The 25,655-nt window shown below is 39.9% G+C and overlaps 1 protein-coding gene across 1 annotated transcript in view; it reads right to left on the bottom strand.

The window, feature by feature from the left end:
- COL4A3 (collagen type IV alpha 3 chain) overlaps window positions 1–25,655 on the bottom strand; it is a 139,417-nt gene that overhangs the window by 39,001 nt on the left and 74,761 nt on the right. Inside the window, 14 exon segments of the mRNA XM_058533425.1 lie at window positions 1,257–1,439; window positions 2,243–2,313; window positions 5,824–5,919; window positions 6,415–6,507; window positions 10,044–10,208; window positions 11,908–11,943; window positions 13,382–13,466; window positions 15,852–15,893; window positions 19,091–19,144; window positions 19,427–19,471; window positions 20,687–20,746; window positions 21,156–21,218; window positions 22,971–23,048; window positions 23,277–23,318. Of these exon segments, the coding sequence (XP_058389408.1) occupies window positions 1,257–1,439; window positions 2,243–2,313; window positions 5,824–5,919; window positions 6,415–6,507; window positions 10,044–10,208; window positions 11,908–11,943; window positions 13,382–13,466; window positions 15,852–15,893; window positions 19,091–19,144; window positions 19,427–19,471; window positions 20,687–20,746; window positions 21,156–21,218; window positions 22,971–23,048; window positions 23,277–23,318 (1,113 nt within the window).

Raw genomic sequence — 25,655 nt, 5'->3', positions numbered from 1 at the left:
TCTATCTGTATTAATTTTTTCTTATAAAATACCATCTTTTTAATTACATAGGCTGTAGCTTTGAAAATGAGTTGTATATTTTAAAGATGTTAAATTTGACAAAATAATAAAAGCTCCCCTTTTTCCCCAACATGGTCCCAAATAATAAATTTGACTGGATTTTTCTTTGTTCAATATTAACAGGTGGCTAAGTAGTCCTTTTTTTATAGTGACAGGGCATAAAACTCAAATCAGCTCCTTGATTTTCTCTCACTTTCTGGGATATCTTTACTGGAACTAATAAAGAAATTAGTGAGATACAGATGGGAGCATCATATGAACTGTATTAATACTAGACCAAAAGAATTCTAGACTCTGTCCCTCTATAAGCAAAATACCACCTGGGGGAAAGCCTGGCAGTTGGCCAAAGGAGAGTCTGAAACATTAGTCCTGCTAGCTGCTCCCAGCCAAACAGTGTTTTGTAGTCAAAAAGGTTTAGGAAAGACTGAATATCATATCTACATCTTGGGGAGTCACAGTTCATTCTGATATTAAGGGTCTGTAAATGAATCTTTAAATTCGTTTGCCGTGTTTCCCTGTTCGAGATGGAACCTTTTCATTGAATAACACTGATTAACCCTGAGAGAAACTGGCATTTCGTAGACCAGGCTGGGCAGCACGCCTTGCAAACTTCTCACAGATACATTGTGAGGGGTGCTCAGCCTCTGACTCCGTGACATTTTAAAACATATCCTACTAGGAATCTCTCAAATGAACATCTGAGAGATTCTATCCCATGAAAAGAGAGAGAATTTACACAAACAAATATTATAAATGACAAAACATTTGATCTCTTTATTTGACAACCCTACCTGTAAATATTGTCCTTTTGTGCATTTATTTTTATTTAAAAGTATGATCATTGCCCAAAAGTATTGACTAAAACCTTCCTTTATTAGTCATTTTCTGAACTTCTCTATAAACTCATTTGATACAAATATGGAATTGTAACTGGTATAAGAGGCAAGGTCATTATCAATGTGGAATTTTCTTTGGGCTAAAAAAATTATTAAATGCTACCTATTTATTTTGTCAAAGTACTCTACATATTTACTGGGGTTATTACTGCTCATTTGAAGATGCCCCACTCTGCAGTTAGAATGATGAATGGTGCTGAGTGGCCAAACGATTTTTTGAAAGGAAATCACCTTACCTCTTAATTTCAGAGCATTTAATTTATCGGAAGAGTAATTTGAATGAAGTTACTAAATACCAACCAGTTCGCCTTTCGGTCCTGGTAATCCTTTTGCTCCTGGAGTTCCAGGAATTCCATCCAAGCCCTTTCTTCCAGGATGCCCTCGGGGCCCAGGATCCCCCGGGGCACCCACCTGTCCCTCTGGCTGAGATGCTTCACCTCTTTCTCCTTTAAGTCCTGGGTCACCCCGAGCACCCGGGAACCCCTAGGGCGGTACAGAAATACAGCTGCATTGCATTCACTTAGAGTTGTTCTTGTGTCAATCTTAAAAAAAAAGTCAACAAGAACTTTTCAACTTTAAGGAACGTGGATTTTTTTTTTTTTCAGAAACTTTCTGTGGTCCACAAGTATAATTTCAATCTTTTGGGGGTTTTTTGCTTCCAAAACTGGAAAAGAATTCAGTTAGTACAGTTCAATGCAACACACAATAATATAATTCAATAGGATGCACCCATCATCATAATTCAGAGTATGTGAGAATATGGGTAAATTTTAACATGCACCTCTGGATAAATTGATTTAAATATATTTATCCATATGTAACTTTCTGATTCACTAGGATAATTACAAGTTTAACTTTTTAACAACTTTATTGATAACAGTGCAATTGACATACCATAAAATGTATCCTTTGTAAGAATACAATTTAATGATTTTTAGTAAATTTATACATTTATGCCACAATCACCACAATCCAGTGTTAAAACATTTCCATCACTTCCCCAAATTCCCTCCAACCCATTTACAGTCAATCCTTGTTCCCCACCTCAGCCCCAGGCAACCACTGATCTACAATGTCTCTGATACCATTTTAAATGATTATAAATTCATTAATTCATTCACGTACTCATTCACACATCATTCATTTATTCATTTAATCAACAGGTTTCTATTAAGTTCCTACTCTTTGCCAAGCACCAAACTGATAACCTAAGTGTGGTGCAACTGTATTTCCAGAGGGCTCCATTTTCCAAATTGCAACTAAACCTCAAAACTATGAAACCTTACTGGAAATCCTGGAAGACCCACACTTCCTGGGGACCCTGAGTTTCCTCTAACGCCAGCTGCTCCGCGTCCTCCTGCAAAGTAATTAATTATTAAATATTCATGGAACACCAACTCTGAGTAGCTAGGATAATGCAGTGTAGGAAGAAAACAGGGTGTTTTCTTCTGAGGAAAGACAATTTCTATCTTAAAATACACAGTGCAAGAAGAGAACAGGAGTAAATAAGTGGATAAGAGATAATGTAAAAAACAAGAACTCTTTTAAATTTTAGCTTCCTAAAATTCTTATCTTTATAATTTTGAGATTTATTTTTTCTAATGATAAAAGTATTGTGTGCTCACTGTAAAGAAATTATATAGAAAGAAGAGAATAAAAATCATCCATAAATCTACTACCAGAAGACAATGTTTGCTAAAATTGTCATGCATATTACTCATAAAATTTAATATCCATAAATGCATAGGACTTATATACACACTATTTTGGAATCCTACTATATATATATCAATAAATATAGATTTACAGCTTCACTTTAAATGGCTGCATAGTAGCCTATTGGGTAGATGAATTATTTATTCAGCTAACTGCTGTTTTTAGACATTTACACTGTTTTTTCAACTTTCAGCCGTTGTAAACAGTGCAATGATAAATATCTCTGGATATTTAGTTCTCCAAATTTACCCAATTATTGCCTTTATAATAAATGCCTAAAAGTGTAACTCCAGGACCAAATGGGCAAAAACTTTTCTGAGGCTTTGGATATCTGTTGCCGAATTTCATTTTACCGTACAATTTTATACTTCTTATAGGTATTTAAATATCTCTGGGGACTGGCCCCGTGGCCTAATGGTTAGGTTTGGTGTGCTGTGCTTTGGCAGCCCAGGTTCACAGGTTCGAATCCTGGGTACAGACCTACACCACTCATCAGCCATGCTGTGGGGACATCCCACATACAAAATGGGGGAAGATTGGCACAGATGTTAGCTCAGCGCTAATCTTCCTCAAGCAAAAAAAAAAAAACAAGACGAAGATTGGTAACGGATGTTAGCTCAGGGTGAATCTTCCTCAGCAAAGAAAAAAATATATATATATCTGTAAACATGATCCCTTTAGAAGATCTTTTGAATGTATCTCAAGTCAGTTTATTCAAATTCTATTTTTTGCAAGATTTTGAGCCAGAATATGTTTTTTGGTAGTAATCTAAACTGTTTTACTGCTAATATATCTTCTTTGAGCTATACCTGTCGTGTGCCAAATGTAGAGAAACCAAGGAAAACACAATAATGCGACTAGTTGGTGAGCAGCAATGAGCTGCCCCCCTGCATTGTAACCTTGGGCCAGAGGTCCCTCAAGGGGAATGTAGGAAAATAATGATTGCTTTCCTTTTTTTCTTTCCCTCCCTCCTTCCCTTACTTTTAGTTTTTGTTTTAGTAGAACATTTCTCCCAGAGACTTGGGCACTGAATAGGAGCTGTGTGAGGAACAGTTTCCCCTGCCTTCACCCCCTTATCATTCACTGCCTCGCCCCTTACCCCCTCCTTCCCTCTCAAGCCTGTTTTAGGGAATCAAGGGGCAGTGATTGCAAGGTAACTAAAGTCTTTATAAAGGAGAAGTGTGGGACTGAGGGTGACGAAGGATCCCTGCCCGAATGCATGTCCTCTACTGGCTGGCCACAGTGCCCGTGGCTGCCACCATTAGGCTGTCTTCTTTGGACTGAGACCCAGCCTCCCCAGAGACCCTGTGCCAATGCAAATGTCTACTGGGAGGTGGTAACATACGAACCTTCCCTTATCTATGTTGCCAGGTAGACCTTTGGATTAACTTGCTCAAAGGGCAACCGCTGGGACAGCAATTAAGGGATGCCAGGGTAGAGGGCAAGTGCACACCTCTGGAGGAGTGTCTGGATTTGAGTCCAGGCTCTACCACTTACTAGCTATGTCACCTTATGCCTCAGTTTCCCCATCTGTCAAATGGAGTTAATGAATAGCACTCACCTTGAGGGCTGATGTGAGGAATAAGGTGTGGAGGCACATAAGACACCTAGAACAGTGCCTAGCACGGAGAACAAGGGCTCCATAACTTGAGCTCTTGTTATGGTAAATAATTTAACGATGATGTCTAAAGACCAAGATGCTGATGGCAGAACCAAGACTGTGTGTGGTACCATGTGAGAGGCCCTGGGTAGCCAGGGGAGTGGCACAAGGGGCAGAGGAACTCAACTAATAAATACAACTTGTTCTACTTCAAGGCTTGTCCCTGGCCAGTTCTGTGACTGAGGAAGGGGGAGGTGGGCAGCAGAGGCAGTGACAGCCTGGAGCAACAGTGTTGGGGTGGAGAGTCCTGAGCTGGCCCAGAGGTTGACAAGTGAAGTGACAGATGCTCTATTTAGGCCCCAGAATATTGGCTTATGAAATGTTTCTTTTCTTCAAAAATTGATTTAGTGCCCAATAGTAAAAAAAAAAAAAATGAGGTTTCAGATAAAAATCATAATTTCTTTATTCTCATGAAAAATTGGAAGATTTATTAACACAGGGCCTAAAATGCTGCAAAGTAATGTTAGGCTGGAGTTAAGTGCCTGATGGGCCCTTTCAGTGTGCCCTCCAGTTTACCACAGTCCTCAGCACTCTCTATTGTCTCCAGCACTGTGGCTATTGGTATACTTTTTTTTTTTTTTGCTGAGGAAGATTCACCCAGAGCTAACATCTGTTGCGAATCTTCCTATTTTTGCTGAGGAAGGTTTGCCCTGAGCTAAGATCTGTTGCCAATCTTCTTCTTTTTGTATGTGAGCCACTGCCATAGCATGGCCACTGACAGACTGCACCAGGTTCCCAAGTCTGCCTCTGGGAACCGATACTGGGCCACCAAAGTGGAACGTGTTGAACTTAACCACTAGGCCACCGGGGCTGGCCCCATTGGTACACTTTTTTATTGCACTTGTATCCGTGAGAAGAATGTGAAATAGTGCATATGCTCACAATTCTATAAAAACCAGGGATGTGAGGGGGCTGGCCCAGTGTCGTAGTGGTTAAGTTTGCATGTTCTGCTTCAGTGGCCTGAGGTTCACAGTTTCAGATCCCCGGTGCAGACCTACACACCACTACATACAAAAAATAAAGGAAGATTGGCACAGATGTTAGCTCAGGGACAGTCTTCCTCACCAAGAAAAAAAAAAAACAAAAAACAAACTAGGCATATGAAAAAATGCATCAAAAAGAGTCGTGTCTTTTGAGAAAGAAATAGGAGAGAGCTTATCTCTTTATGGAAGAAAAAAGTGGAGTGTGTTTAGTATGGCTGCTTCACTCCTCTGAGTTGCCTGCTAGTCCCCTCTAGCAATCTGAGTTTACAATTCCTGAATAACAGTGGTTTGCTATAGTTCAGCAACTGAAATGGAACAGGGAGAAATGCTAGCTTTTATGGGATTTTGGCTTACTTTCTGTTAACAGAGTATGTTTTTGAAAGTCTTCCTCCAAGTTCATGTAAACCACGTCATATCATCCAGCAGTCTGATACCTTTTTTTTTTTTACTGCCCAATGAGTTGACTCTTTTGTACTTGAGAAAACACTTGTGTGCAAATTATCTGTACCTGGGATTCCTTTTACGCCGTCTAACCCCGGCAATCCTGGGAGACCTGGAGGCCCTGGGACACAAGGACACTGTGTGCACAAGACGCCCGGTTCCCCTGTAAGGAGAGCATGCTTGCTTTACTCCTGAATCCACACCGAGTCCTCAGAAAGGACGATATTTTCCAACCACACAATCATTCATTACACTTAAAATTTTTTTCATGTAGTGAAAATCATCTAGGACATTGCACATATTAATAAAAAAATCATCTATTAAATCTGCTTAATTTATCCATCTGAGCTTCTTGGTGTTCTTAGAGAGGAACTCGTAAGAGTCTAGTATAAAATATCTGCTTTTTAAGCGTTTATCTCTTTGAGTGCAGGGTAAAACTCACATTCTACGAATATCCAATGATTTGTTGCAGGAGTGCTAACTAACTGATTGATTTACAGATAAACGAATACTTGTAGGTAATTCTTTTGGAAAAGAAGCCATCCTTGACTGTCTGCTGTTTGGGATCATTGTTGTCTCAGGAAAAAAAAAAAATCAGTGACAACAATGATGATGAGGTGACTTATTCTAATAGAACAGCACCACTGATCGAACCAACCTTTGGGCCCATCGACACCTGGGATTCCTGGAGACCCTACGTGGCCTGGAAGCCCACCATCTCCAGGTGGACCTCTGCGAAAAACGATGTCACCTACAAAAAGACAACACAAAAGCTAGTTTTTCATTTCTTGGTGTTTTTTTTTCAATTAGCCAGTGTTTTAGTAATATATATTATTTTTTATACATTTCCTCCAACTTTGTTTTGGAATCTGAGTCTTTTGAAGATTATCTGCCACTGAAAAGACTGATGCATGTTCACGAGCTTTTCCTTTCACATCACACACGTGTGATATTGTTGTATACTGATGTGGTGATTCTTTGAAAGCTCACTGTATGGTATTTCTTATCACATAATCAACCCATGTTATCTTTAAACAATTGTTTTAATTAATTAATTAATTAATTTTTTCCCCCAAAGCCCCAGTAGATAGTTGTATGTCATAGCTGCACATCCTTCTAGTTGCTGTATGTGGGACGCGGCCTCAGCATGGCAGGAGAAGCGGTGCGTCGGCGCACGCCCGGGATCCGAACCTGGGCCGCCAGCAGCGGAGCACGTGCACTCAACCGCTAAGCCATGGGGCTGGCCCAACCCATGTTATCTTATTCAATTGCTTTCAATTATTCCAAGACTATCCTTTTAGCATCTTTAGGCAAAGGGTCAAATCTCATTCTTCTGTGTATCTCGGATACATTGTATTTTCCTGATAGATTGCAGATGCTTAACACATACTGCGAGAAAAAAATGGATTCTGACTCAAGGTGTCATCTATTTTCTCCTCATTGCTTGTTCACATCAATTGAGTTTGTCATTCTTAAAGCAGCTTTTCAAGAAAGCTGTTCCCAGCCTTCCACATATATCTGCTACTATAATGTTACATGAATAGTTAATTCTCTTAAACTGTTGTGTTCTGTGATCTAATTTCTGGTCTTGCCATTTCAAACATAGGTTGAAGGCAGTGCTGATGAAACTAAATATTCAAAAACAATACCTATAGCTGCCCCAAATTTCAGAGCAACAGGTAACCATGGAAACATTTAATTTAGATGGAATGTGGTGTGTGTTGTATTATGTCTGCTTGATTATGAAAGGAATGCCCATTTTGTGATCCAGTTTTCTGCATCTTTAAGATAAATAGTTATCTGTAAACAGTAAAATCTACTTCCAGTTATAAAATGAATAAGTCATGGGGATGTAATGTACAGCATGGTGACTATAGTTAATAATACTGTACTGCATATTTGAAAGTTGCTAAGAGAGTAGATCCTAAATGTTCTCATGACAAGAAGAAAAATTCTGTAACTATATATGGTGATGGATATTAGCTAGACTTATTATGGTGATCATTTCACAATATATACAAATACTGAACCATTATGATGTATACCTGAAACTAATATAATGTTATATGTAAATAATACCTCAATAAAAAACAATTAAATTTAACAAATATAGAAAAAAAAAAGTAAAATCGGATGGAAGATTTTTTTTTCTTTTGGTGAGGAAGCTTGCCATGAGCTAACATCTGTTGCCAATCTTCCTCCTTTTGCTGAGGAAGAGTGGCCCTGAGCTAACATCTGTGCCCATCTTCCTCTATTTTGTATATGGGATGCCTCCACAGCATGGCTTGATGAGCGGTGAGTCAGTCTGCGCCTGGGATCCAAACCGGCAACCCCAGGCCGCCGAAGCAGAGTGCACTAACTTAACCACTATACCACCGGGCCAGCCCCCTGATGGCAGTTTTACATTTAATGTAGACTTATATGTATACTTTTACATTTGGTATATATTTGTAGATACCTATACATTTTCATACTCATTTCATACTTAATTCAACAAACATTTGAGTACCTACAATGTTCCAGCCCCCATGCTGCACGCTGGGCTTAAAACGGTAAACAAGACACGGTCCCTGACCTCCAAGAGCCTTGAGTCTTGTAGGGGAAACTGACAAAGGCAAGGCAATGTGAAAACTCTACGATCAGGGATCAGGATAAACTTGAGTGTTACAGGATGTGGGCTCAGTGAAAACTTTCTGCAGGACTCGAACTTTAAGCTGCCCCTGGAAGGACAGACAGGTGTTGCTTCGAGAAGAGAAGGTGAGAAACAATGACAGTCTCCAGGAGAGGGAGCCATGGCGTCTTCAGGGAGGGAGCGGTTCTATTGCAGCCACCCAGAGTCAGATCTCGACTTCAGCATTCGTGAGCTACGTGAGCTGTGCGCATCAGGCTTGTCATCGATGGCACAAGGATACAAAACCTACATCTTGAAAAAGACTTGGAGGACTAGCAAGTGTTATAATCCCTGAGACATTGAGTTTTAGGTTTTCACATAAGCCCACATCATAGCTTGACAGATTTGTTCTTGGACATTGTCTCTTTTTATTAACGGGATAATTTCTTAAATTGTGGTTGGCCTAAACAAAAGCTTTTATTTATTTATTTTTTAATACAGGCACTTAACTGAATTATCTTAACACAGTCATGTGCCACATAAGGACGTTTCGGTCAACGGCAGACTGCTTAGACGACGGTGGTTCCGTAAGCTTAGCACAAGATAGCCTAGGTGTGTAGCAGCTTATACCACCAAGGTGTGTGTAAGTACACTCTACGACATTCGCACAATGATGCAATCACCGAACAATGCATTTCTAGAACGTATTTATGTCCTTAAGTGATGTGTGATTGTATTAAGAGTTTTCCTGATTATTCTTTTGGATTTTCTACGTTTATAATCATATTGTCTATAAACAATAAATATCTCTACCTTTCTTAAAAAAAAATCCCTGATACATGGAAGATACTTAAGGCTATTAGGAGCGTTGAGTATAAAACACAAGACTCCACAGGCACCTGCCAGGAAAGGTATTTTAAAACATAAAGAGCAACTTATGTGTTCCTGAGGTTCTATGTACCTAGCAGCCAACATAAAAGCTAAGTGCCTCTGTAGGGGGCTGGAGAGGAAAGGACACCCACATCAGAACCTCCAGGCACCACTTCAAGTCCTCTGGGCCGCAGCTCTGTGGTCTCTGACCCACTTCACCTGGCAGCATCTTGCCTCGTGCCCATGCTGCACACCTCTAGCCTCTTGACCCGGGGATTCCCTGCTGATGCCAAGGCATGAGATGCCCTGGGAGCCATGCAAACTCAGCCTGGAAGTGGGTATGTGGTGGAGGGGGGGTTAGTCCTGTAGTGTGGGGGTCACATCTTTGACCCATGAGAAACCAGAGCAGGTGGATAAATTCTTGACTCTTTCTCTTCTGGGACAGATTATCCTGAGACAAAGTTATACCACTTCTTGGAAGATGGTCTCCAGGGACTGAACAAGCAGTTACACTTGGCCTAGGCCAGCTTGCTAACCGTCACTCCTTCCCTGCTTGACTCTCCTGTCCCTGCCTCCCACTCTGCCCTCTGCGGGAACTCAGCTAAGGCTTTGCTGCGTCTGCAAAGTAGTCATTCCACCAGAGTTGCTTTCACAGATGGCTAATAAAATGAAACACCAGGGGAAAGATAACCCCTAAAATCCACACGGACTGATGGCTGAGCTGCAAGTAAAGTCCATTGTCCCTGATTTGAACACATCTGTCATTGGGCAATGTACGCCAACAGGGCGACATTGGGCATCTTTACCTGGTGGTCCTGGAGGTCCTGGCGACCCTGTAGGGCCAGGTGAACCAGGACAACCCGGGGACCCGGGAGGCCCCACTGCACTCTCTCCTGGGGGTCCTCGCTCTCCTTTATTTCCTTTCACACCTGGTGATCCAGGGACTCCTCTGAGGCCAGGCCTTGATGATCCTTGGAGAAAATAGTCATTTCACTGTATTTTAAATTTTTTCCTGATGAACATATGTTTATTTTTCAATTGCAAAAAATGACGTATTCTTATTTATAAAAGTTGCACAGTTGCTATTGTATAAAAGCATATAAAATAAAAAGTGATTATCTTCCGTCCTTCTTTTGTGGCCTTGTTAAACTATCACGGTACAGCAAAGCTCAGAACATTCCACTCCCACGAGATAATTTATGTCATCTATTACAAGGGACTGAAACAGAGTTTGGGATGCACTGTAGTCTTTTTATTTAAAAGGACTCGTGAGAAATTGTTCAGCATATGCTATTTTGTAGATTTTTTTTATTAGAGACTAGAAGATGCCTACATTTCAGTGTTCTAAATGAGAAAGAGAGAAATTGAACTTGAACTGTAATTGAACTTTATTCCTGCCCATTGTTAGTTATAAAGGGGCATGGTGGGGGAGGCAGGCATCTCTCGGGAAAGAAGCTGTGCCACATGGTACAAAACCCATTTCACCTGTCCCTCTGAAGATGACAAGAATGTGAGGAGGGGGGCAGTCTCAAATCTCTGTCTTGCAATTTAGCTGTTAAGATGAAAGACCTCACCACCAAAGGGTTGAGAAACCAATGAGGGTAATAGCTGATTATTTCTGATTGTTGATCATAAGGATTTTGGTATAAAGGCAAATCCCTCTGATTGATATCTGTTTGAGACCTTTGTAAGTTTCACTCACTGGCTTCTTAAAGGAGCCTATTCATTACTTGGGGGCCTGGCAGGGAGAAAGAAGTCTTCCCTAATCTTTGGCCAGACCTCTAAAATATCATTTTATACCATTCCAACTTCAAGAGATACCCACTGTTAACAGTTTGGTGTACATTTTCCCATGCATATGCAAGTACACATACTATCAACCCATTTATCTATTTTTTGACAATGGGATTATAATATACATATAGTTCTGCAATCTGCTTAATTTTAATTCGTTTTCAAAATCATGAACTAGTTTACATATACAAGATGGTATAGAGAAAAATATAATCAATAGCAGGGCTTATCAAATCTTTGCTATTTTTTTTCTTAGTTTTGTTTCCTTTATATAATGACATGATATAGGAAATAAGGTTTCCTATATAAAATGTATAATTAAAGTCATTACAGTTATAATTGAGGCCACTGTGATTAATCCTTGGTAACCATCCTTGATCCTATTCTTCCTCTTTCAAGAGGCAACCACTGTAATGACTCATGGATGTTTCTAGACTTCAGGAAATTGTCTATGTATTCAAAAAACAATATATTGTAAAAATTAAAACTTTACATAAAACTGTAATCTATGTATCCTTATGTGACTTGTGATACATTATGAAAACTATCATTTTAACCAACCTAATTACCAGAAAATTATTGTTTTCTATCTCTGTGCCTCCTCTGAGTTTCAAGCCTTTTGCTCATACCCCAAAGTTACTATCTTACACTGAGTTAAACCACCGAGAAGTAAAAAGGGGCATTCCTACATCACTTATGTCAGCTTCTACTCCCTTTCCCACTGCAAGTCACAAAGTTAACAATTGAGAAGCTGGAAACACTTTTATATCAATTAATGAAACATTCATCTTATGTAAATAATGCAGACTTACTAAAGAGCAGTGCATTTTCTTTTTAATATCATTTCTATTGGTAATCCAAGAAACATGTACATACCAGGACTTCCAGGAGCTCCGGGGGGACCACTGGGACCTGTGAATACACAACAGTAATTAATTGCTTACAAAGATATAAATACTCTCCTCCTCTCATTTTTGAAATCTTGCATGACGATATAATAATAATGAATAATAAATATTTTTTATACTTTTTCTCCGCTCTCACATAGATCGGTATTAGAAAACTTCATTTATTTAGACAAACTGCAGAGAGGAAGCTAATCTTAGATGTCCAACACTCAAAAGTGAATCATGCTACCTTATCATTTTCAAGTAATTCAGCAGATTTACTATAAGCCTGCTCTGTGTTTGGCACTTGGTTGGCATGGTTCAGATGCAACAAAGTCAAACAGCTGAACTTTTCAGGGATCTGTAGTTTACCTGATGTTCCATCTCAGATTGTTTCTAGACGTAACATCGCATGGGGTTCTAATTCTTTGATACAGATGAATGATTTATAGTAAGCATATCAGATTTTTAAAAATCTATGTCTATGTCTGTACTTATCTGTCCATTTATTTAAATACACAGGTAATTTTTACTCTTTAAAGTAAAATTCTCCTTTGAAATCCTGTTTATATCAATAATTTGCCTGGATCAGTGGTTCTCAATCCTGGCTGCACATTAGAATAATCTGGGGAGCTTTTAGTATCTGCCCTTGTCCAGGGCCCACCTCCAGACAATTAAATCAGAATCACAGAGATGCGACCTTGACATGGTCATTATTTAGACGTTCCTGGGGATTCTAATGTGTAGCCAGAGATGAGAGTTATTGGCCTAGACCTTTTCAATCTATCAAAAGCAGTAGAATATAAGTAAATGTGACTTTAATTCATGGTGCCAAGGACAGGTCATTGTTCCAGGAGTCAGGAAACCAAGGCTTCAGTCCCTCCTCATCACTATTTGTGTGGATTTGCTCAAATTACAGCTTTTCAGCATCTCCACTTTCTCTTTTGTAATCCCACTGAGATTGGTGGTTTCTTCTTTTTTTTTGCTTGAGGAAGATTTGCCCTGAGCTAACATCTGTGCCAATCTTCCTCTATTTTGTATGTGGGTCACCACCACAGCATGGCTGCTAACGAGTGGTGTAGGTTCACGCCTGGGAACCGAACCCAGGCTGCCGAAGCAGAGCACATTGAACTTAACCACTAGGCCACGGGGCCAGTCCCTGAGAGTTCTGGTTCCTCACTCTCTGTCTTTCCTTCTGCCCTCCAACCATGTTAATGTCTTCCTGCCAGACTTGAACTTCATGCTTTCCTATATAAAGATAATTTAATTACCTCCTATGGTATACCACCTATGAAATTTTCTTATGAAAATTAGGATACACCAAAAAATACCACCATCCATGGAAATTAGGAGACCTCCCTTCTCTCCCTGCAAATTCTAGGTGTATATTCACATTATACTTTACCTTGAAAGAAAGACATGGACATGATCAGCAAATGCTTTAGGAATAAATTTATTCTCACCCTGTGGGCCACGAGCTCCTTTGGGCCCTGGAGGGCCTGGGATTCCTTCATCTCCCTTTTCCTGGTAAGCATCATAATATTCTGTCTTAAAGGAAAAAGAAATGAATAAAGAAAAAGAATAACTATTTACAGACAGCTCACCAAATGCAATTACTTCAATTTCTTCTTTTTGGTCAAAATGATACTTTGCTTATTTTCCTCAATTCATAGGTTTATGTGTTAGCAGGAATATGGTAGTTATGCGTATATATGGATGGATAAATTTAAAGATAAAAGTATCTTTATCTTTCTTGTATCAGGATATCATATATTTCATGGGTTTTCAATTAGAAATACATTTTATGATATAACCCAACTCACACACTCACATTTAAATATACACATACATACGCACAAATCTACGTATGTGTGACTATGTATACAGAAATTAAAGTTTCACAAAATAGTGACTTTCCCTTATGACATACAATCAACTCTGATATTTTTTATTCTATTCTAATTTCACTTTTTTTTTTTTGCTGGGAAAGAGTCTCCCTGAGCTAACATCTGTTGCCAATCTTCCTCATTTGTTTTTTTTTCCTCCCCAAAGTCCCAGTCCATAGTTGTATATTCTAGTTGTAAGTTCTTCTAGTTCTTCTGTGTGAGCTGCTGCCATAGCATGGCTACTGACAGACAAGTGGTGTGGTTCTGCACCCGGGAACTGAACCCGGGCTGCCAAAGCGGAGTGCGCCGAACTTGAACCACTAGGCCATCAGGGCTGGCCTTCTATTTCACTTTTTAAAAATGCTTGTCCTGATGGACTAATTTATTTCAAAGTATGTTGGAATTCACACATCAAAAAATACTCTATTGATTATTTCTTTAAATTTCAGGACACCATTGACCTGCAACAATCGAGGACCATGGTTTCTGACATGCTCAGAGGAGAGGACCTACTGCTAGCCTCCTTAACCTTCTACTTCCTAAGCAGAACTTCCTCTGAAGTTACTAGACGCAGCAGAGTTATGTGGAATTGAGCATAAGAAAACACACAGTAAGCTAGGGATGCTAATAATTCCTCTAAAGTGCAACTGGTAAGTAGATTTCACTTAGAATTCAGTACATTTATCTCAAGGGAAAGAAGATGGAAATATAAAAGTTTAAAAGAACTCTGTTTTGTTTTTTCATATGCTGCATGGGGCCAATTACTTTGTTGACGTTTAAAGATGAGATAACAAGAGCTTTGTGGTTAAGCGATATATACGAAATCACAAAAAAAAATTCATAATAATATAATAACCTAATAATCTCCATCATAAAATCCATAATGACCTGTGTGCACCTGCCGAGTGTTGACCACTCTGCTAAGTGCTTTCACAAAATAGCCCGTTTCGGAGCCGGCCCGGTGGTGTAGTGGTTAAGTTTGTGCACTCCACTTCTCTGGCCCTGGGTTTGCAGGTTTGGATCCTGGGTGCGGACCCACGCACCATTTATCAAGCCATGCTGTGGCAGGCGTCCCACATATAAAGGAGAGGAAAATGGGCACAGATGTTAACCCAGGACCAATCTTCCTCACAAAAAAAGAAAGCCCGTTTCATCTTCCTGGCAACTCCATAAAAGCATTTTGGGACTACTTGCATCTGAATCTTTTGCTTGAGTGTAAAGATGCAGATTTCTGGGATCCTCCTCCAGTTACTAAATTAACTTACTTTGCCTGAGGGGTCTGAGAACTGCATTTGTAACAGGACACTCCTCCCCCACATGACTCTTTTGCCACCATGGACCTTTCTGTCGAACCTGCACAATCACAAATTGCAGCCCTGCTCAGGACACTGAATGTGAGAACCGCTGTCTTTTAAGGCAGGAGAGGAAGGCACACCAGAACTCAGAGCCTGGGTCCCTTTTACTCATCTCCTTAAGCTACAGAGTCACTGTGTAGAATGTGTCCACCCTGCAGTCAAGAGCTGACAGACATCAAATGCATGTGCAGGCTGGGGAGGGGAGACTGTTGGCTGTGATGGAGCTGAGGCTGAAGAGACTGGTTATTGCTGGCCCTGCATTAAACCTATGGTTAAGCTTCTGCTGCCTGACAGAGCAGGAGTTGTCATAACGGGCCTGCTGGAGTGGGGTAGAGTGGGCTCCCTTAGCCCCTGCTGCCCCAGCTGTCCTCCACTGCAGGCCTCCTGCTCTCCTCGAGGGCACAGGATCACCTTGGGCCAGGTCTGATTAGACAAAGGTTTTCTTCTTCTCCACAGCCCAGGGCATTACCAGTGCATTCCAGAGACAAAGTAGGACCAAATAGAAACACTTGTCCATTGTCAAATGGACAAATAATGACAACAGCTATTTTTTGCCTTGCTTTGATAAAAAGGTAAATACTATAATCTTCATCATAACAGTTAATGAGAAATACTGATTCAAAATTTCCTCGATACTTTGAAGGACTTGATCAAACAAACATGACATTGATATTGTCTTTAATTATACTTACTGGACCACGAAATCCTGGAGGGCCAACATCCCCTTTCCACCCCTGTGTTGAAAGACAGTTACAAATTAGGAGTACATTCATCAAAAGTGTTTACATATTTGGTATACTTAAAAAGCAAAATGCACAAACAATAAATCAGTGCTAAAAGTAATGTTATTTCCATGTAATGTACAAAGCAAGTTAAAGTGAAAGGCTTTAGATTATTTTCCTGGAGGATCATATCTGGGTCAAGAATCTTATCAACAAGGTCCTGAAGTGGTTGTTGTTCCAGTGGTCCTCCAGTTTTCTTCCATGCCACTACCATCCAAGGATGTTCACATCATTGCAGACTCCCATGTTCTCACCCAGATTAGAGGCATGGGAAAACTAGGCTGTGGGTGAATGCAATTCCCAGTATCCCAACTATAACCAACCCCCTTTCTTAGCTACTCAGAATTCTACTAGAAGTGATATTGTTATAAGATAAACCCTGAATCTGCACATATACCTAAATATGAAAATTATTTGAAAACGTCTGTAACGTGTTGTCAGAAACAAATGACGTGGAATACAGTTCACAATTAATTGATGATGACCTTTCAGCGTATCATGACCCAGGTTGAGACTCTTGAGGTTCAGCCTGCACTTGACCTCTGTGGGAGATCAAGTTTTGGTCACCCTGAAATCTATCTCTTTACCTTGGTTGTTTTCTCTGAGGGACATTTGACCTCCCCCACTAACTGCCTAAAGAATTTGACATGGTGGCTCCTTCCTGGAACAGATCTATCATGATGGCTGTAAAGATAACGTAGGATAAATGTTACAATAGGAAAGGCACCAAAAGCCCATCTTATCAGAAGTTCTGTCTCTCTGGCCACATTCTCTGGATAGCCCTGCAAGGAGTTGCCAGACAAACATTTACATTTATAAGGGAAATCTCCATTTATAAAGGTATCTCCCTCTCTGTTTTGGGAAGAGGGGGGATGAGCTCATTTCTAGAGGCTTATCAATGTGGAAGGTAAGGCCTTAAATCTGCACAATAACCTTACTCTTGTTTACTGTGCTTTAGTGGTAATCTCCTGTAACTGACCCCCCCACCCCCAAAATCCTCCTTTGTCATTGGCTAAACATGGTATTTAAGAGGAGAATTTCTGCTATTGTGTGGAGAAACGCAGTGTCCCTGCTTTCTCCCATGTATACATGTTATTAAACTTAATATTATTTTCTCCTGCTAACCTGTCTTGTTGATTATTTGGCCAGCCATAAGAACCTTAAGGAAAAGGGCAGAGGGAGATTCTCCCTCTTCCCCCGACAGTTTTGGCGTAGTTGCCAGGAGCCACACTGGCTGGCAAGTTGCCTTCTCTGGCTGGAAGACCTGCCTTCTCCCTGGACTACTGCAGATGATGAGATACAGGAACGCCTGACAAAAGCCGGCAAAAAGGTTAAGACTTCTTACCATGTCAGCCTCCTGGAATCTCTATCTGCGGAGTCCGGCGGAAGGAAATGGTGAGAATTTTTTCTCTTTCTAAATTTAGATTGGCAGGAGAAAATATTTGGGAAACTAGTTTCTTGTGCTTTTAGTGACTCTTGGTTTAAATTTGGTAGAGTACTCTTGGTTTTGATCTTGATCTCTTTTCCTCCCAGAGTAGTCTCTGTCTTGTTCTGTGTCCTGAGAAAACTTGGCTTTGTGACCAGTGAGAATATTCTCCTTGGTCTCCACCATACGGAAGGTGCATTTACGGGGGTGCCCCTTGGTGGCCAGTCGAGTAGACTGGGGTTCTGAACTGTCTCTTTGTCCGGCTGTGCCAAGCTCTCAGGGGAGTTTGTCATAAAGGGCCCAGTCCATAAGGGCTTTTGTCGTCTTAACCTTTGTTGCTTGGTAGTGCTGGAAAAATCCCATTCCAGTATCACCTGCCCGGTGTCACAGATTAGTGGGTCGGTGACTGGAGGCGTCCCACACTATTGTGGGAGACCGGAGACACCGTTTTCACTACACCATCCTTACCGCCTGTGCAACGAAGGTCTTTACTTTCTCTGAATATCTTTGAGAGTGAATTCTGTAGATCATGGGGCTACATCATCTGCGCCCTCACCAGGGACGCCTCTTGCGTCCATGGTAAAGATTTATTCTAAGCGTGGAAAGTTACCTCCGGGTCTTTCCTTAAAAAGGCTTATTAGATTGAGTCACTATTAGAATAAATATACAAATGAAGATCCTACTTGTCAATGGCCAGACAACGGATCCTTTAAATTAAAAAAACTTCTAAATTAGGGAAAGAAAAGAAATGTTTTGAGAGCTCTCACATAATTGTTTAATTAGCACCTAAGAAAAGGCCAGAAAAAAGAAGGAAAAAATTTAAATAGCCTTAAGACCTTGACTCAGATTACAATTGAATTGAAAACATGTAAAAGTCTAAGTGTTGATAAGATTATAAAGGTTAAAATGTTTGAGCTAATTTTATATAAAGAGGTTACATCAACTTTGCCTGAGTATGTTTTAAAATGTCTGACTGGGAATGCTTCCCTTGTCCAAAATTGTAAGACCAAGACCTATTGATAAAAATCTTAATAAAAACTGTGTTTAGAGGTATAAGAGGTGATAAAATTTTGTAGAAAAAAACTGATGTTATTTCTATTACAGAACTGGTTAACAAAAATAATAATTTAAATGATGGCTAATTTTATCTGAAGTCTTATAAAGCCTTGTAGACAATCTAAACAATTATTGGGAATAAGTAACTAAATAGTTGTAAAAAAGATAAATGTTAGATGAACTTTACACAATAATTATGTGTTATGGTGGTTACAGCTTCCAAACTCTTTTTAGTGACTTAAAACTTTAGAGTTTTGCTAAAATTTATGAAAAAAATTCAGTTGAGTAGATCATTTCCAAATAACATAAGATATTAGACATCGATTGCTAAATGTACGGTTGTCTACTTTTGGCTTCTCAAATAACCTGAAACTTCCTACAATTGCAGGACTTTTCCAACTGCTTCCTCCTGGCGAGCTGAAATCTCACTCGTCCTAAGTCAACCAGCTTCTACTAGACAGAACAAATTTAATATCTTTTCCACAAGACCACCCTTCAAGTGTTTCAAGTTGCCACATCTCCTGTTTCTTCTTAACAAATACACTGAGATATTTTAATGAACTCTGATTGCAATTAAGTTACCTAGTTCCAGGGCGTGGGGGAAAAGGGTGGGCACAACCCAACCAATTAAAGAAGGCTGAAGATAGGATGATAGGGAGGGGATTACCTTAATGCCATCTTCACCTGTTAACCCAGGGAAGCCCCTGTTGCCTTTGGCTCCCTAAAGAAAAGAGCAAAGAGGATGGATCAGAAGACACACTAATCAATTTCTTCTGTAGGAAGCAGAACCGTTTGAACTCCTTTTTGAAAAAAAAAAAGAGAGAAGAATGTGCTCAGTTGACCTCTCTTCACATGACAGTGTAAAACTATGATTCTCAAATGTAATTTTAAAAAGCTATATGCTTTTGATTAGTTTATAACTGCTTAGTGACTCTCAAGAATCCTTCTTCGTCTAGTAGGATTGACATTTTCACAACATCAATGGGTCAAATCATGTCTTTACCTCGGTGCCAGGGAACCCAGGAGCACCATCTTTTCCAGGTTTCCCCTAAAACAAAAACATGTAATTAAATATATGTGGATAACCTTAATAAACATGGAAAACTTGAAAAATAGGATAATCTACTCTTGGCCAGGGGCAAGAAATTCTGAATGAGGTTCCCCACTCAGTTGTTAGAAGGGAAAAATATTAATCACAGAACATAGGATGACCTTCTCTTGCCAGGGAAGGCAGAAGCCAGTCAGAATCGGAAATCAGGGAGGGTCAAAGGAAGAAAGAGAGAAAATTAAGAGCTAAGCTTAAACTAGAGTTGATGCTTTCCATTCAAGTTTGGAAGGAAAATCAAGGAAGCACTAAGCAGAGAAGTGAATAAGGAAACCTAGAAAGAGAAAAGTGTTCACAGTCAATTTATTTATTTGAAATGTTGGTAATTCCCTGAACTACAGATGTCCCTATATTTAAATATATGCATAAAGGTATATTGCGTATCCAAACAGACACGGCTTTTGGATGAACTATTCTGGTATTTACCCTTGATGATAGCATCAAAAATCATATTGGTTGAATTTTTTTTCTTAGAAAAAAATATACTTTTCCGGTGTATAATTTTTAGAGTTTTAAAACAATACATGTGTTTAAATCTTTCCAAGATAGAGCTGGGTGGGAGAGTGGGCCCCTGTTGCTTCTGTCTTCCCAGCATCCCACTTCTCATCACAGCGTGCCCTGTGTCCTTTGGGGAGCTGCCCTTCCCCCCCTTTGTGTGGTTCTGATGGGGCTGCAGTCACAGAAGCTCCCGCCCCACTGGCCTGGCCAATCATGGTACCTTTTCCTCCTGGCCACGGTTCAGAGTGAGACCTAGATGGGCCAATCAGAGCAAGTCTTTGGGATTTTATATGGACACAGGGAGAAACACTCTCTCCTCAAATGCCATTAACCTGAATGCATTCTGATGCAGTCTGCTGCTACATCACAGGCTTTCTCCCCATCATTCGTCAAAGGAGAGAAGGAGGCTGATTGACACACAGAGAGAAGCAGAAGCGAAATGGAGAGAGTCCTGCCCATATTGTTTCAGGCTCTGAAGTCCTTGAAACCTATTTTAGCCTTAAATTTCTCAGATGATTGAACAAATAGGTTCCACTCTCTAAATCTTTAAAATGTTTTTAAAAATCTAAGCTAGTTTGAGTTGAGCGTTTTATCCTTTCAACCTAGAGTCCTGAGTAGTGACCAATATGGCTGCACATGACACTGAATTTCCAAACTTACCTGTGGACCAGGTTCTCCAGGAGCACCCTTTTCAGAGCGATAAGATTCTCCAGGCAGTCCCTGTATTAATTAATCAGACTTAGGTCAAGTTTTATGAATTATTGATTTTTTTTGCTTACATTGATTTTTATTAATTTTCCCCTTCTGATTATTCTACTATATTTAAAAATGTTCAAATGATGGGTCATCTAAGAGGGAAAGCTTATTTATGAGTCTTAATTAAAAAATAGATTCTAAAAAACCAGAGGCTGAAGATAAATCATAAGATGGGTGACGTTGGGTGCATGCAAAACAGTACAAGGATTTCAGTTAGAAGTGGCCATCCAATAATCCTAGTATATTCATGACTTCTGTAGTAAAATATTGTGCTTTAACTAATATTAAGCTTTAAACATAGATTATACATCAAAATATGCACGAAGTTTCTACTTGATGTTTCAAGGGAACGATATGACTCTAAATGACCTACTGAGGGTCCAGGAGGTCCAGATGTGCCCATGGCTCCCCTGTCCCCCTTCTCGCCCTTGAGGTCCTGCCACAAAAACAAGTTAAGGTCATTACAAACAGATCAAACCAGACTTGACTGATTATAGTTGGAAAGTTCCTCTATCTGTTCAATAAACTGGATTCACAAACTCCTTATGGACCTCACTTAACACAACACGGTAAACCTTATCGTTTTTCATATTTATTTATTTAAATGGGCTTTTAAACTTTTTTTTAATAATTTTATTTATTTATTTATTTTTTCCCCCAAAGCCCCAGTAGATAGTTGTATGTCATAGCTGCACATCCTTCTAGTTGCTGTATGTGGGACGCGGCCTCAGCATGGCCGGAGAAGCGGTGCGTTGGTGCGCGCCCGGGATCCGAACCCGGGCCGCCAGCAGTGGAGTGCTGGCGCTTAACCGCTAAGCCACGGGGCCAGCCCACGGTTTTTCATATTTCAAATTTTATACTTGTGAACCCACTGAAACTATACACAAACTTTTTTTAAAGTATCTTTTGGAGCAAACTGCATTAAATGAATTTGATTCCTGAAGCAGTCTTCTATAAGCACAATCAAATCATTTCTTATGCATTTTACTTTCATTTTTAGTATACTGAAGTTATTTTCATTAGGATCCATTATTTTCTGAGTAAATATTACAATGAGGATTTGATTCATTAATCAGGTTTGTTTTTACCCTTACCACATTTTATTGATTATATTTTTTGCAAGGTGAGTGTTCTCTTGAGGGCATCATTTTCTTCTAACTCAACTGTTTTTCCCCTGAGTCAAATTATCCAGATGTAGATTTTGTGAAGATAAGATTTTTTTTCTCTCAATTTTCAGCCAATAAAGTTTTAGGCTTTATTAATTTTATTTTTGTTGATTTCCCCTGAAAAGTTCAATTTTTTCCCTCAGGTCAGTTTTTTTCCAATCTTCAATGTGAGTTATTATTTTGATCATTTCAAATTTCACTATGTTTTAACTCTTGTTAGTTTTGTTTTGATAATTTCCATCATTAAAAATTAATTATATTTGAGAGTGATGGCTAAGAGGAAACTATTATTAAAAACAATTATAAGTTTAAAAGAGAAGAATGGTTTATGTTTATTTCTTAATCCACAAGAAAATTGTTAGCTACCCCCCCCCCCCCCGCCACTTCTCTATCCCCTCTCCCAGACATTCCAGGATCCATCTAGTGTTTAGGGTTGGTGTGTTATATTGCGATTCACTTCTTCTGAGCAAGCAATTCAGTTTCATATCCTGGTCCTCCTAGCTACTCCACTGTGGGAGCAAAAAGCAAATGTTAATGTAAAAATAACAGGGTCATAGTGTCCTTGGAGAGGAATGGGGGCCACATTGTCCTGGGGGTGACAATGAGAGGGTAAAAATGTCCCATTTGATTATCATACCCCCTTCACCACATCTTTAGAGCTTTACTATCCAATTGGATCAGAGCTGTACATGCATTTTATTATCATTTATTCAAAAATATTCACTGAATACTCACTCTGCATTAGGGACAATGAGAGAGAGGATGAGGATAAAGGGTGACCAAAATCAGACCTGGGCTCTACCTTCAAGAATCTTGGAAGTTGCTTGCCTCGGATCTTCCTCATCTCACGTTTTCTGGTTCTCAAGTAAAAGATGGGAAAGGAATAAAACCCAAAGATTCAGGATGGATGAGGGGGCTGGGCTGAGCTGGGCTTAGATGACAGAGTTTATAAAAGAGGTAAGGGATCAGAAGACTTCATTCCAAATGAGAAGGCACAACCCTAATCATAAAATTGAAGTTACCGTTCTGTTCTCCGGGCCGGTCAGTGTCACAATAACTGTTCCTGGTGGTCCAGGGGGTCCCGCTAATCCTTTCACACCCTAAAGACAAATACACTCAGAAATGAAAAACTAAACAACAGCAGCTTTACTATATCTGAGAAATCTACTTTTCCCCTTTAGTTCTTTTGTAAGAAGATCGAGCAAATGGAAGCTTGAGACACAGCAAGTGCATTCATTTCAGCGTGACTTAGCAAATAAAATGTACAGGCTGATTGGTATGGAACTGAAAATATCTTGTCCATAAATAAACCACAATATTTAAATTACCCGCTCTCCTTTTTGTCCTATCACATTATCGCCCATGTGACCCTGTAAGAAAACACAAAACCAAACTATTTTTAAAAAATAAATATGAATAAATAATTTAAACTCATTAAAGTTCCAATATTTGTATAAGAACATTTATATTTAAATTTCAATATTAGAGTTATAAAAGTTATTTTAGCTATTTTTTGGAGTGCAGTGGCAATATGTTTCTTTTAAAACTGGAGATCTAGGGGCCTGCCGGTGGCGTAGCAGTTAAGTGCGCTCCCCTTCGGTGGCCCAGGTTCACAGATTCAGATCCCGGGGGCATACTGATGCACCGCTTGTAAAGCCATGCTGTGGCGATGTCCCATATAAAGTAGAGGAAGATGGGCATGGATGTTAGCCCAGGGCCAGTCCTCCTCAGCAAAAAGAGGAAGATTGGCAACAGGTGTTAGCTCAGGGCTGATCTTCCTCACAAAAAAACAAACAAAAAAACCCAAAAAACTGGAGATCTTGAGGTGCAGAAAGCTTAAGGGATTTACTTAATACGGCAAGTGATGACATGAGGTGGCGTGAGGTGGAGAAAGGAACCCCAGCTCAGAAGATGTTTTTCTGGCTCAGCTACTAGCTAGTTTTGATTCTACTGGCTGGTTACTTAACTTCCTGATGCCCTAGTTTTCTTGTATTAAAAATAAGAGGGAGGGACTGGACCCATGGCATAGTGGTTAAGTTCACATGCTCTGCTTTGGAGGCCAGGGGTTCGCAGGTTCGGATCCCGGGCTTGGAGCTACGCACCGCTCATCAAGCCACGTGGTGGTGGCGTCCCACATACAAAATAGAGGAAGATGGGCACAGACGTTAGCTCAGGGACAATATTTCTCAACAAAAAGAGGCAACAAGTGTTAGCTCAGGGCTAATCTTCCTCACCAAAAAAAAAAAAAAAAAGGTGGAATGGGTAGCTAAACTACAGTATTCCAAAATTCAAAACTTAGTAGAGAAGCTAAGAATAGAATTCAAGCTACGTGACTTCACTAGTAAGTTAGTGACACAAGATAAGTCTAATGTGACTAGTCTGTGGACTTCACTAACGATGGCTAATCTACCATTTCAGCCAACGTCTCCTTGCTTTTTTGCTCTTGAGAGCAAATCTTCTCCCCGTTAGGCCAAAAGTTGTTGATAAAAGCTCAAGATGAAGAATCAAAAGACTTTAAACCTCAGCTCTGCCATTTACTGTCTATTTGACAATTCACCTAACTTGAATCTATCCATCTCATAGGGGGTGTGTGTGTGTGTGTGCGCGCGCATGCCCGCATATCGGTGAAATAATAAATGTGAAAGCTACACGCAAAGGCAACCTGATAGTAAGTAACAGATACTGTGTTTAGTACTAATTTCCTGGTGAGCTCAGACTGCTCAATATTTTCTTACTTAAACTAGTGAAGGGGATTAGAATACGCCACCCCAAAATACACCACTTTGGCATAAAGATTATTTTGAGCTGAAGACAACTGAGGAACAGCAAATGCAGAAAATGTTTTCTACCCTCCCCATTTCTGCCTAAAGGCAGGGCATAGATTTCTCTTTGTGAAGGTGTCACCCATCCCCTCTCCTGTACCAGGAAGAGGGACAACTCTTAATACTGGAAATGGCACGGACTTAAATCTACATAAACAAACCTTCCTGAAATAACCCTTACCTTCCATTAGTTTCCCCCATATATTTACGTTCCCACAATTTACCACGCCTAGAAGGTCAAAGCCCTGTTACTTTGTCTTGTCACTTCTCTGCAAATTTATCACCCTTTGTTAAAATGCTATACAAGCCTCTGGGTCTCACTGCCTCTTTGGGGTTCTCATTTCATTTCTATGAGGCTCTCCTCCCCATATGCATATAAAATAAATCTTTTTCTCCTGTTAAACTATCTTTTGTCAGTTCAGTTTGCAGGGTCCAGTCACTGAAAATAAGAGGATAGATGAAAGATTTTTTTCTTCTCCGCAACACTAATTGGCCTTTTTAATAGAAAGACATGCAGGACCCTGCTTAATGAGTGCACGAATAATCATCTTTTATTTACCAGCATAAGATCAGCTTGGTTTTGGGAAGCAGCCCACTATAAAAATTTATAGGATAAAGTGCTGGGTGACCAGTAGGATTATCAGAAATGGGAAACCTATGGACTAGGAATCCTTGCCCTTTTCCTGATAAGGAATTCCTTATAATTGAAGTAAGGCTCTTTGTATCAGAGATCAAGTTACTGAAGTGCAGGGAAAAGAGACAGAAGAGATGCCTAGCTTCCAGTCGTGCTCCCTTCCCTGTTGGGAATTCTTGTGGTTCCCGAGAGGTGCCTGGCAGTGCCCCATGAGGGGAATCAGACCAGGTTTGGCTTTTAGACTGGTTAGG

Source organism: Diceros bicornis, chromosome 37 (genome assembly GCF_020826845.1).
Source record: "Diceros bicornis minor isolate mBicDic1 chromosome 37, mDicBic1.mat.cur, whole genome shotgun sequence".
NCBI lineage: Eukaryota > Metazoa > Chordata > Mammalia > Perissodactyla > Rhinocerotidae > Diceros > Diceros bicornis.
Note: the sequence above shows the minus strand (reverse complement) of the source record. Positions and strands in the feature narration are given on the sequence as shown.